This window comes from Gobio gobio, assembly GCF_949357685.1.
Source record: "Gobio gobio genome assembly, chromosome: 8".
Lineage (NCBI taxonomy): Eukaryota > Metazoa > Chordata > Actinopteri > Cypriniformes > Gobionidae > Gobio > Gobio gobio.
This window is the reverse complement of record NC_137114.1, coordinates 512493-526255: the sequence shown is the minus strand read 5'-3', so window position 1 is coordinate 526255 and position 13763 is coordinate 512493. Positions and strand designations below refer to the sequence as shown.

At 46.3% G+C, this 13763-nt stretch overlaps 1 protein-coding gene across 1 annotated transcript in view; it reads left to right on the top strand.

Moving 5' to 3' along the window:
- Nucleotides 1–13556, top strand: part of LOC307131135 (uncharacterized protein) — a gene marked incomplete at both ends in the record, with an annotated part of 33489 nt that extends 19933 nt beyond the window's left edge. The window contains 5 exons of the mRNA XM_079824622.1: nt 4902–5197; nt 5310–5485; nt 5866–6120; nt 6210–6485; nt 13506–13556. Coding sequence (XP_079680748.1) covers nt 4902–5197; nt 5310–5485; nt 5866–6120; nt 6210–6485; nt 13506–13556 — 1054 coding nt within the window. The remainder of the gene's footprint in view (nt 1–4901; nt 5198–5309; nt 5486–5865; nt 6121–6209; nt 6486–13505) is intronic.
- Between the last annotated feature and the right edge of the window lie 207 nt (nt 13557–13763).

The window sequence follows — 13763 nt, the reverse complement described above, 5'->3', positions numbered from 1 at the left end:
GTGGACAGAAGAATCTGATGATTGACCGTGTCAAAGGCAGCAGATAGATCAAGGAGGACGAGGACTGATGATTTGGACTCAGCTTTAGCTATCCGCAGGGCTTCAGTGACCGACAGTAGTGCAGTCTCTGTGGAGTGGCCCCTTTTGAAACCGGATTGGTTAGTGCCAGCTGATTATTCTGTGAGAGGAAGGATGAAACCTGGTTGAAAACAACTCGTTAAAGAGTTTTTGCTATGAATGGCAGGAGAGAGACAGGTCTGTAGTTATCTATGACTGGTGCGTTTAAAGTGGGTTTCTTAAGCAGTGGAGTTACCCGAGCCTGCTTGAAAGTGGTAGGGAAAGTGCCAGTGCAGAGCGATGTGTTGATGATGTGTGTGAGTGCAGGAAGGAGAGTAGGAGAGATGGCTTGAAGGAGGTGCGAGGGAATGGGATCGAGAGAACAGGTGGTAGGATGGCTGGAGAGGAGAAGTTTAGATACTTCGGCCTCAGTGAGTGTGGAAAATGAGGAGAGAGTATGTTCGGTCGTGGAAGTGGCTGATCTAAAATCGACAGTGCGCGGGGGTGAGAACTGATTGCTGATAGTTGTAGTTTTGTTTGTGAAGAATTGTGCAAAGTCGTCTGGAGATAGGGAGGTGGTGGGAGGTAGGGCTGTGCAATTAATCGAATTTCGATTTCGATTTTGCCTCCCAACGATCACCAAAATAGTACAATCGAGAAAAAACGATTATTTTGCCTTGCGTTCTGAATGAAACGCGCACGCGCTCATCCGCCCCTCCCGAAGCCACAAACTTTCTCAGATCGGGAGTCTCGTGTGCATATCATCCGCTGGAATTTAAAAACTCGGCGCGAGTAAAGATGGCAGAAGGAGGGCAGTTACAGCAGCGTTTGGTGAGCAAAAAAGGCAAAACCAACTCCGTTGTCTGGGAACAGTTTGGATTTGAGCAATCAGACGACGAGCAGAAACATGCTACGTGCAAGATTTGCTACATGGTGGTGGCTGCAACGCAAGGGAACACCACGAATTTGTTTAACCACTTGAAAATTAAACAGAGTGACCTATGACAATCTAATAAAGAAACAAAAACTGACGAGAGCAGGGGTGCCGTGTAAACGTCCTTTTTTCCCCTCATATTTTTCAAATAATTCTCTCTTTGTAAACTTTGTTCAATGCATGCGAGTGCTGCCGTATGTTTGAATATGACCAGTCGTTTTCACCGTCATCACCCGGGTTTAGTGCCAGAAGACGCGAATGAGAAGCCGCGCGCGCTGTGAGGAAATGTATCTCTGTGCGCTCATCCGAGAGCGCGCACACGTCTCTCAGCGCGCAAATACTGAGTTCTCTTTCAAGTCTTGCTCTTGAACGGACAAACTCACACAAAACGTATGTCAACGTCCATCTTGATGAGTATCCTAGCAGACATAGTCTGTATATGCCTTAAGTGAACTTTATACAGTCGATAAAGACGACGCATATCCGATCCGGATTGAATAGCTTTTGTAAGTTTAATAGGATTCATCTTTAATTTATGCACTCAAATATGCAATGTTATTTTACATTTGAGACATTTCTGTACCTGAAAACTAATGTTAGACGTACCTGAAAAGCATATCTAGCCGAACCATATTGTTGATCTTATTTATTTGTGATTATCATTTTTACGTGAATACTTTTATACTTTGATTTGAATATATGTTATATTATTTATTTTAATTGTTCAAAAAGTACAACAAATGTTACAATTTCAATTGAATTGTTGAAAGGTGTATTTTTAATAAATACAACACATTCCCAAAGTCATGTGAAATAATCGTGTTACATAATCGTGATTTCAATATTGACCAAAATAATCGTGATTATGATTTTTTCCATAATCGAGCAGCCCTAGTGGGAGGTGGTGGAGGAGGACAGAGCAGAGAGTTGAATGTTCTGAATAATGTGCGTGAGTTTGAGGTGCTGCTGATTTTGTTTTGGAAATAAGAAGATTTAGCTGAATGTACTTCATCTGAGAAGGATGAGAGCAAAGATTGATACTTAGCTAGATCAGATGGGTGATTTGATTTATGCCATTTCCTCTCTGCTGCCCTGAGTATCGTCCGGTGTTCATGAATAACATCCGATAACCAAGGGTTAGAGGGAGTAGCTCGTGCTGGCCTAAAAGAAAGGGGGCAGATATTGTCTAGACATGAAGTTAAAGTGGAGCATAAAGTGTCAGTTGCAGTGTTAACGTCCATAGAATAGAATTGTGTGGATGAGGGAAGGGAGGATGACAGAGCAGAGGAGAGATGAGAAGGAGAGAGTGAGCGCAGGTTTCGCCTGAAAGTAACTGGTGGAGGAACTGGTGGTGTGTGAGTAGTAAGTTGAAGATTAAATGTGATGAAAAAGTGATCTGAGATGTGTAGAGGTTTGACCAAAATGCTGTCAGTAGAGCAGCTGCGTGTGTAAATGAGGTCCAGATGGTTACCAGATTTGTGGGTATGTGAAGTGATGAGGCGTTTGAGATCGAATGAAGCTAGGAGGGTGTGGAAATCTGAAGCATAGGATTTGTCCAGGTGAATGTTGAAGTCGCCGAGTACTATGAGTGGGCAGCCATCCTCTGGAAATGAGGACAGCAGAACATCTAGTTCATGGACAAAGGTGGTCAGTGGACCTGGGGGGCGGTAAATGACTGCAATATGTATTTTAGTGGGAGTTGAAAGCGTTATAGCATGATATTCAAATGTGTTGTTATTGCAAAGAGCTGTGTGAGATGAATATTTCCAATTGTTAGAAATGAGAAGACCCGTGCCCCCACCCCTCCCAGTCTGGCGAGGGGTGTGGGAGAAAGAGAAGTTATTAGAGAGAGCAGCAGGTGTTGCTGAGTCTTCTGGACGGATCCAGGTCTCAGTCAAGGCCAGGATTTTGAGAGCGGATTGAGTGGCAAAGGCAGGAATGAAGTCAGCTTTATTGACAGCTGACTGACAATTCCATAGCCCCACAGAAAAAGAAAGAGACGGAGGGGCATTAGAGGAGGAGGGAACCGGACGTAGATTAGCAGTGTTACGGTGCCGTCTACGTCTACGTGTAATAGTGGGGCGTGGTTGCGAGATAACGGGGATGGAGTGGACGCACATGGTTAGAGAGAGGAAAGGAAGATGAAAGGAGAAGAATGAAGATAACTAGGTGCCTTATCGGAGTCGTTGCCTCGGAGGAGTCGCGCAGAGGAAGAGTCGAATACAGATGTCTTTACCCGCGTCGGTCTTCACTTGCGGAGGCTGAAACGCGGGCTGAACGCTCCCGCTGACGCTTCCGCACCAGCTATGGAACGCTCGTTAAATAGAACCTATTCGTTGCTGAGTGAGATCAGCTGGCTCAGATAATTACACTTCAACGCGCAGATGATAGGCCGTGAATGGCTTTAAATCAATACCAATTTATGCCTGGATATAGGCAACTTAAGTGCAAAGCTCTCTCGGTAATAACAGAGTCAAATCTTATTCAAATGCAATTTTGCAATTTGCTATGGCAGTAATAAAAATGCTAAAAACCATACAGAACGAAATATAATATTAGTAGGAGAATCCAGCTACTAATTTGAGTCGTGCAACAGGACTAAAGAATATGTTCAAACTTACATGCGCGCTCAGCCGACCTGCTTCAAAAGCCGTTCGCTTGCCCCATGAGTGTATGAATAAATACATAATCGGTTTACATTTAAAACTTGTCATTGATTTTAATTATTATTGTTTGTATTGTGTGATGTTTTTCAGCACAGTTGCACTATTTAAACATTACCTGCACTTTTACAGAAGACAATTATATCTGCAACTTTTCCATTTCTGAAAAGGCTGGTGTGGAATTTTACATTAAAAAAAAAAATATATATATATATTTATATAATATATTATGTATTATAGGAGCCTATTTGATGACAGGTACATTTTACTTTAGATCATTGTTTGTTTTTCTGAGACTCTCAAGAATGCATGCAGCTCTCACTTGTATCCAAAAATATGGGGAATGATACTACATTTGTCGTCATTGATATCGTTATCGCAATAAATACTAGAAAATATCGGGATACAGTTTTAAGTCCATATCGCCCATCCCTAATTGGGACCCCCATTCGTTAGTCACTAACGTTACGTCGTAGTGACTGAACGAAAGGGAACGTCTTGGTTACGGATGTAACCCTTGTTCCCTGATGAGGGAACGGAGACGTAACGTCCCTTTGCCACATCCGCTGTGTTGCTTGCTGGAACGGGAGTTCAGTCTTGGCTCCTCAGCAGGTAACGTAATGCGATATTGCCACGTACTTCCTATTTATACCCACGCAGTGGGGCGGAGTTACGTATGCAAATTCTGCATGCCCATGGCATTGGCACTGCCATTGGGCATTTTCTAAGATTTCGAAGATGATAGGCTTTTAAGCAAAACCCCCATTCGTTAGTCACTAACGTTACATCTCCGTTCCCTCCTCAGGGAACGAGGGTTACATCCGTAACCGAGACGTTCTGTTGGCTGTACCCTTTGCCTCATCTCTCTCAACTCATTCTCAGTCCATGTTGCCCAACATTCTTCACTGTACATTTTTCCATAGGTGCGTGTTTGTCCACCAAAGGGTTAAATAATCCATCAAATGCTGACAATGCATTATCAGGATGATCTTCCTTATAAACATCAATCCAACATACATTAATTGGACAAAATGCATCTGGAATACATTTGGACAAAATTATTCTTTACTGAATCTCTTATATGATCTTTTATAAATTACTTTTGGTTTCCTAAGTTTTCTGAGGGGTTACATGCTTGCTAAATAAAACACAATATATTTGTATGCATTTGTGCTTAAAGGCCTTAAACTGCTTGAACCCCGATGCTGCTTGCAGCTTTAATTTGGCTTGTGTTTGTCTGTGTGCAGGTGGATCTCCTCTCTCCGGCAGGCGCCCATGAAAGAAACGACTGTCCGGCACTACGCACAAAACGTAGCCCAGTTTATGGATTACATAATAGAAACCCCTCCAAAATCCTGCCGCCTTACCAAACAAGTATTGATCGGGCTTTGGCAGGAGATGCAGCAGGTCTTAAAGTCAATGCAGAGGGGCGTGGCTATGCACCAGGTGACGGATAGGGCCATGAAGGAGGAGAGAGTCATTCCCAAGGCCACCCTTCTCAAGTGCCGGGAGCTTTCCAGAAACAGAATCCCTGAAATCCTGAGTACCTTTTTTTAAACATTTCAAATGAATGTACTCTCATGGTGTTAACCGTAAAATACATTTTAAATGGCTGAGATTATACTCTTTGTTTTGTTTTGTTCTTTTGTATTAAGCCGCCCTGGAGAGTGGCCCATCACAGAAAAACCTATGGAGGTTTTACGGCCACTTCTCGGCTTTCCTGGCCTCCTTTTATGGACACAGCGGTGGTGTCTACACAAATATGACAATCCAGGAGGTGGAGGGTGCTCGGAGAGCAACATCTGAAACAGTAGGCCTACATGTTATTAAAGTGAGTGTTTCACATCCTTCTAGTAGTAGAACTGCTGAATGAACTATATCCCATAAGACCCATAACTCTGTGAGCAGCTCCAAACACATTGTCGTTAATTACTGTCCACCGACAGCCTACAGGGACCCTGTTAAATATGTTACAGCTGGGACTTAACCCCATGAAGTCCCATCTGCCACTTATCTGACAGGACCGCTGCAAGCAGTCTGTGGACAGCTGGGTTTATGGCAATGAGGCCTAAATGAATAGCTGCACTGCACATCAGTGTGGTAAATTGTGCTCCCTGTGTGATGAATTGTAGTTTTTACCTAACTAAACCACTGTAAGTATGAAATATGACCCCTTAATGCACGTCCCGTTTTTTTTTTTTGTGTGATCAGGTATCCAGTCACAGGACTAATAAAACTTTTGGACCAGCCCAGATCGTGCTCAGTCACGATGAGTACAAGTGGGCACAACGTTTGTTAAAAATAAAAGACAAACTGCCGGGTGGGAAGAATGCCATGTATTTCTTCTTCACGTCCAAGCCCAACCCATGCAAGAATCTAAACAATTATTTTCAAGAGGCATGGAAGGACATGGGGCTGCCCGGCTGCCCATCATTCACAGACCTCCGAAGCTCCATCGCCAGCCACGTACGTGTCTTCTCCATATGTCTGTCAGCATTGTGGGATGTGTTATCTTACCAATTTCCTCTGTTTTCTCTCTACCTCTGTATTTCTAGGCAAAGGTCACCCACTCCTCAGACGACTGCCGAAAGATGCACATATTCATGTGCCTCAATGTCCGCACTGCGGATAAGTTTTATGCGAGTAATCTTACAGTAGAACAGGCCATAGAGCACCGCATGTGGCTCCAGGCGGTAGTGAACGGTGAAGAGACACCAACATCTGTGAAGAGAAAGCGCCCCGTGACGAAGGCATCTCACCCGCGCAAGCGTGCTGCACCAGTCTCTTCCTCGGACCTGACGTCCGAAAGCACCACTCTGGAGTCAGACCAGGTAAACTGATATCCTGTAACACTGAGATGGACACTACAGTGTTGAATGTATTTTCCCAATAATGAACAATTCGTCTCTCTGTGCAGACTGATCTCATGAAATAGCGTATGTATGACACGCCAGTTCGCTATGCCATTTTGGCGTGCTATCAAGACGCATAATCGCTTTTTAGCGTGTTTATCAACTGTGTTGGGGGTAACGCATTACAAGGAACTTGAGTTACGTAATAATATTACTTTTTCCAAGTAACTAGTAAAGTAACGCATTACTTTTTCAAAAAAGTAACGCAAGTTACTTTTCACATTAATTTGACTGACCGCTCTCCTGCCCCCATGTTCAGAAAAATAAGTGCAGAGGCGTTATGTGTAAACATGATGGTTATTGTAGTTCTAGACTAAATGTGAGCATTTATTTATCTCTGGAATTCTGGAACTCCCTCCCCCAACCTCTTCGTGACTGTCCATCTCTTCCCCTCTTCAAAGCACATCTCAAGACCTTTTTGTTTAATGATCACTTCTCTTCTACACCCAACACATAGCTCCATACACAGCTTATTTTGTTGTAATGTTATTGATATTATTTTGTTTGTCTGTTTGTTGCTATGCCTCCTTCTGCTATGTTAAGCGACCTTGGGTTTGAGAAAGGCGCTAAATAAAATAAACTTATTATTATTATTATTATTTATCTCACTTGCACAATAAAGATTCTGTACTCCTCAACATGAATAAAATCAGTCAAATGCAAAATCAGAATACAATGCAAACCTCCAATAATTAAATGTTAAATAAAACTATTTTTATGCATTTAATCGACCTTTGATGATGAAAATTACTAGATTTTTTGTTTTTATTGGTAAAACTTTTTTCTCCTGCATCCTATTCTACCATTATCCAGAATGGCAGCAGAGCTGCGCCCTCTACTGGTCATGCATCAATTTGCATTTTTACCTCAGCCTGGGGCTTATTATTTCAATTTTGGTATGAAGAGGTCTTTAAAAAAATATAACTTTTTTGTTAAAAACAAAAAAGAGCCCAGCCCAGGTGAGAAAAAGTAACGCAAAAGTAACGTAACGCATTACTTTTCTTAAAAAAGTAACTAAGTAACTCAGTTAGTTACTTTTTAAGGGAGTAACACAATATTTTAATGCATTACTTTTCAAAGTAACTTTCCCCAACAATGTTTATCAACGCCGTTTCATTCTATCCCCCTACACTGCCCCTACCCCTAAACCTACCCATCACACACACACACACACACGGAATCACACGGCGTAGACATACCCGCGGAATCACACGGCGTACACATACAGGCGGAATCACACGGCGTACACATACAGGCGGAATCACACGCCGTAGACATACAGGTGGAATTACTCGGCTTACACATACAGGTGGAATCACATGGCGAACACATACAGGCGGAATCACACGCCGTACACATACAGGCGGAATCACTCGGCTTACACATACAGGTGGAATCACACGGCGTACACATACAGGCGGAATCACACGGCGAACACATACAGGCGGAATCACACGGCGTACACATACAGGCGGAATCACACAGCGAACACATACAGGCGGAATCACACGGCGTACACATACAGGCGGAATCACACGGCGTAGACATACAGGCGGAATCACACGGCTTACACATACAGGCGGAATCACACGGCGTACACATACAGGCGGAATCACACGGCGTACACATACAGGCGGAATCACACGGCGTACACATACAGGCGGAATCACACGGCGTAGACATACAGGCGGAATCACACGGCGTAGACATACAGGCGGAATCACACGGCTTACACATACAGGCGGAATCACACGGCGTACACATACAGGCGGAATCACACGGCGTACACATACAGGCTGAATCACACGGCGAACACATACAGGCGGAATAACACGGCGTACACATACAGGCGGAATCACATGGCGTAGACATATAGGCGGAATCACACGGCGTACACATACAGGCGGAATCACACGGCGAACACATACAGGCTGAATCACACGGCGTACACATACAGGCGGAATCACACGGCGTAGACATACAGACGCAATCACACGGCGTACACATACAGGCGGAATCTCACGGCGTACACACACAGGCGGAATCACACGGCGTACACATAAAGGAGGAATCACACGCCGTACACATACAGGTGGAATCACACGCCGTACACACACAGGCGGAATCACACGCGTACACATACAGGCGTAATCACACGGCGTAGACATACAGGTGGAATCACACGGCGTACACATACAGGCGGAATCACACGCCGTACACACACAGGCGGAATCACATGCCGTACACCTACAGGTGGAATCACACGGCGTACACATACAGGCGGAATCACACGCCGATCACATACAGGCGGAATCACACGGCGAACACATACAGGCGGAATCACACGGCGAACACATACAGGCGGAATCACACGGCGTACACATACAGGCGGAATCACACGCGAACACATACAGGCGGAATCACACGGCGAACACATACAGGCGGAATCACACGGCGAACACATACAGGAGGAATCACACGCCGTAGACATACAGGCGTAATCACAAGGCGAACACATACAGGCGGAATCACACGCCGTACACATACAGGCGGAATCACGCGGCGTACACATACAGGCGGAATCACACGGCGAACACATACAGGCGGAATCACACGGTGAACACATACAGGCGTAATCACACGGCGAACACATACAGGAGGAATCACACGGCGTACACATACAGGCGGAATCACACGGCGAACACATACAGGCGGAATCACACGGCGTACACATACAGGCGGAATCACACGGCGTACACATACAGGCGGAATCACACGGCGTACACATACAGGCGGAATCACACGGCGTAGACATACAGGCGGAATCACACGGCGTAGACATACAGGCGCAATCACACGGCGTAGACATACAGGCGGAATCACACAGCGTAGACATACAGGCGCAATCACACGCCGTACACATACAGGCGGAATCACACGCCGTACACATACAGGCGGAATCACACGCCGTACACATACAGGCGGAATCACACGGCGTACACATACAGGCGGAATCACACGCCGTACACATACAGGCGGACTCACACGCCGTACACATACAGGCGGAATCACACGCCGTACACATACAGGCGGAATCACACGGCGTACACATACAGGCGGAATCACACGGCGAACACATACAGGCGGAATCACACGCCATACACATACAGGCGGAATCACACAGCGTACACATACAGGTGGAATCACACGGCGTAGACATACAGGCGGAATCACACGCCATACACATACAGGAGGAATCACACGCCGTAGACATACAGGCGGAATCACACGGCGTACACATACAGGCGGAATCACACGCCGTAGACATACAGGCGGAATCACACGGCGTACACATTCAGGCGGAATCACACGGCGTACACATACAGGCGGAATCACACGCCGTACACATACAGGCGGAATCACACGGCGTACACATACAGGTGGAATCACACGCCGTAGACATAAAGGCGGAATCACATGCCGTACACATACAGGCGGAATCACACGGCGTACACATACAGGCGGAATCACACGCCATACACATACAGGCGGAATCACACAGCGTACACATACAGGCGGAATCACATGCCGTACATATACAGGCGGAATCACACGGTGTACACATACAGGCGGAATCACACGCCATACACATACAGGGCCCTATCTTGCACCCAGCGCAATTGACTTTGTACACCGACGCATGTGTCATTCCTATTTTGCACCCGCGCAAAGCGCGCTTTTCCCTCCACAGAAGCACGTCGCTAAACTAGTGAATGAACTTGCGCTACCTGGGCGGTTCAGCGCAAAAAAGGAGGCGTGTTCCGGCGCAAACAATCCCTGGTGCTATTTTGCTGTTCCATTAAACAATTGCGCCACTGACCAGAAAAAACCTAGTCTAAAGTCAGTGGCGCGTTGCGCGTTGTTCATTATGCTATTTTAAGGGCGCATGCTTGACCATAATGTATAGCGTGCACAACGCGCATACACTTTGCTCATGTAATCTACACAGATGCAACAGTTATTTTTGCAAATCATAAATTGTTACACTAAAAAAATATTAACACATGAGATGACGGAAATCATTGTGGTGTGCCACGAAGATGTGAAAAAATAGGCATAAATCTAGCTTACAAATGATTCAGGCTAATTGTAATAATTAAGGATAAGACCTGTTTGCCCAATAGTGGCAAGACATATATGTATATAAGGACATCTGACAAATTGGTTTGTCCGTCAAGAACCAGGAAAAAAAATCGACTGAAAAACTGAAAAAACTGAAAGAGTGAAAAAAAAAAAAGACTGTGAAATCACCTTTACCATAATGTACAACATTACAACTTCACTTCTCTGTCTTTCACTGCTCTTACAAGAACATCAGTCTCCTCGGCTGTGAACCGCTCCTGGCGTGCGCCTGGTAAATACGCCATAATAATAGCAATCCATAATGGAACTTGCGCACCTGCTTTTACAGGGAATGTTGGATGACGCTCGGATTGGTTTATTCACGTTACGCCCAAACCACCCCTATGAATAATGAAGCTACTTCAGACCAACCCATTTTAGATTTGCGCCGGGCGCAAGAGCCATTTATCCCGCCGGGAAAATAGCAACAGCGCCGAGACCCGCCCACAAAGTTACTTGCGCTTCGCGCTTTGACACTAGCGTTTCAGATCGTTAAAATAGGGCCCACAGAATCACACAGCGTACACATACAGGCGGAATCACACGGCGTAGACATACAGGCGGAATCACATGCCGTACACATACAGGCGGAATCACACGCCGTAGACATACAGGCGGAATCACACGGCGTACACATACAGGCGGAATCACACAGTGTACACATACAGGTGGAATCACACGGCGTACACATACAGGCTGAATCACACAGTGTACACATACAGGTGGAATCACACGCCGTACACATACAGGCGGAATCACACGGCTTACACATACAGGCGGAATCACACGGCGAACACATACAGGCGGAATCACACGGCGAACACATACAGGCGGAATCACACGCCGTACATATACAGGCGGAATCACACGCCGAACACATACAGGCGGAATCACACGCCGTACACATACAGGCGGAATCACACGCCGTACACATACAGGCGGAATCACACGCCGTACACATACAGGCGTAATCACACGGCGAACACATACAGGCGGAATCACACAGTGTACACATACAGCTGGAATCACACGACGTAGACATACAGGCGGAATCACATGCCGTACACATACAGGCGGAATCACACGCCGTAGACATACAGGCGGAATCACACGCCGTACACATACAGGTGGAATCACACGGCGAACACATACAGGCGGAATCACACGCCGTACACATACAGGCGGAATCACATGCCGTACACATACAGGCGGAATCACACGCCATACACATACAGGCGGAATCACACGGCATACACATACAGGCGGAATCACACGGCGTACACATACAGGCGGAATCACACGCCATACACATACAGGCGGAATCACACGGCATACACATACAGGCGGAATCACACGGCGTACACATACAGGCGGAATCACACGCCATACACATACAGGCGGAATCACACGGCTTACACATACAGGCGGAATCACACGGCGTACACATACAGGCGGAATCACACGCCATACACATACAGGCGGAATCACACGGCGTACACATACAGGCGGAATCACACGGCTTACACATACAGGCGGAATCACACGACCATACACATACAGGCGGAATCACACGGCGTACACATACAGGCGGAATCACATGCCGTAGACATACAGGCGGAATCACACGGTGTACACATACAGGCGGAATCACACGCCATACACATACAGGCGGAATCACACGGCGTACACATACAGGCGGAATCACACGGCGTACACATACAGGCGGAATCACACGGCTTACACATACAGGCGGAATCACACAGCGTACACATACAGGTGGAATCACATGCCGTAGACATACAGGCGGAATCACACGCCATACACATACAGGCGGAATCACACGCCATACACATACAGGCGGAATCACACGGCGTACACATACAGGCGGAATCACACGCCATACACATACAGGCGGAATCACACGCCGTAGACATACAGGTGGAATCACATGCCGTAGACATACAGGCGGAATCACACGCCATACACATACAGGCGGAATCACACGCCATACACATACAGGCGGAATCACACGGCGTACACATACAGGCGGAATCACACGCCATACACATACAGGCGGAATCACACGCCGTAGACATACAGGCGGAATCACATGCCGTACACATACAGGCGGAATCACACGGCTTACACATACAGGCGGAATCACACAGCGTACACATACAGGCGGAATCACACTGCGTACACATACAGGCGGAATCACACGGCGAACACATACAGGCGGAATCACACAGCGTACACATACAGGCGGAATCACACGCCGTACACATACAGGCGGAATCACACGGCGAACACATACAGGCGGAATCACATGCCGTACACATACAGGCGGAATCACATGCCGTACACATACAGGCGGAATCACACGGCGAACACATACAGGCGGAATCACACAGCGTACACATACAGGCGGAATCACACGGCGTAGACATACAGGCGGAATCACATGCCGTACACATACAGGCGGAATCACACGGCGAACACATACAGGCGGAATCACACGGCGAACACATACAGGCGGAATCACACGGCGAACACATACAGGCGGAATCACACAGCGTACACATACAGGCGGAATCACACGGCGTAGACATACAGGCGGAATCACACGCCGTACACATACAGGCGGAATCACACGACATCTCAAAATGCGTACAGATAACACGCCATTTGGCTTTAGAAAGTTGCGTGTATGTTTACGTAAAGTCATGATGTGATGTTTCCCTGTATCTTCTCTGACAGGATGACCCAGGGGAGTCGGAAGACTCTGCACCGCAGGCGGAAGTCCAATAGTCGCTGGCCCAAAGAGGTCACGCAAGGCCATTGTTTCTAATGGCTGCTGTGAATGAAAACGTCTGAAGAGGTTAACCGATTAAAAGATTAAAAAAGCCATTGAAAAGCACCGGAAAGAGAAATGAGAGACTTTTTCTAATAAATATGCATGTTTGAATTTACACTTCTTGTCTGTCATTAATTCCTACAAGGGTAATTATTATAGAG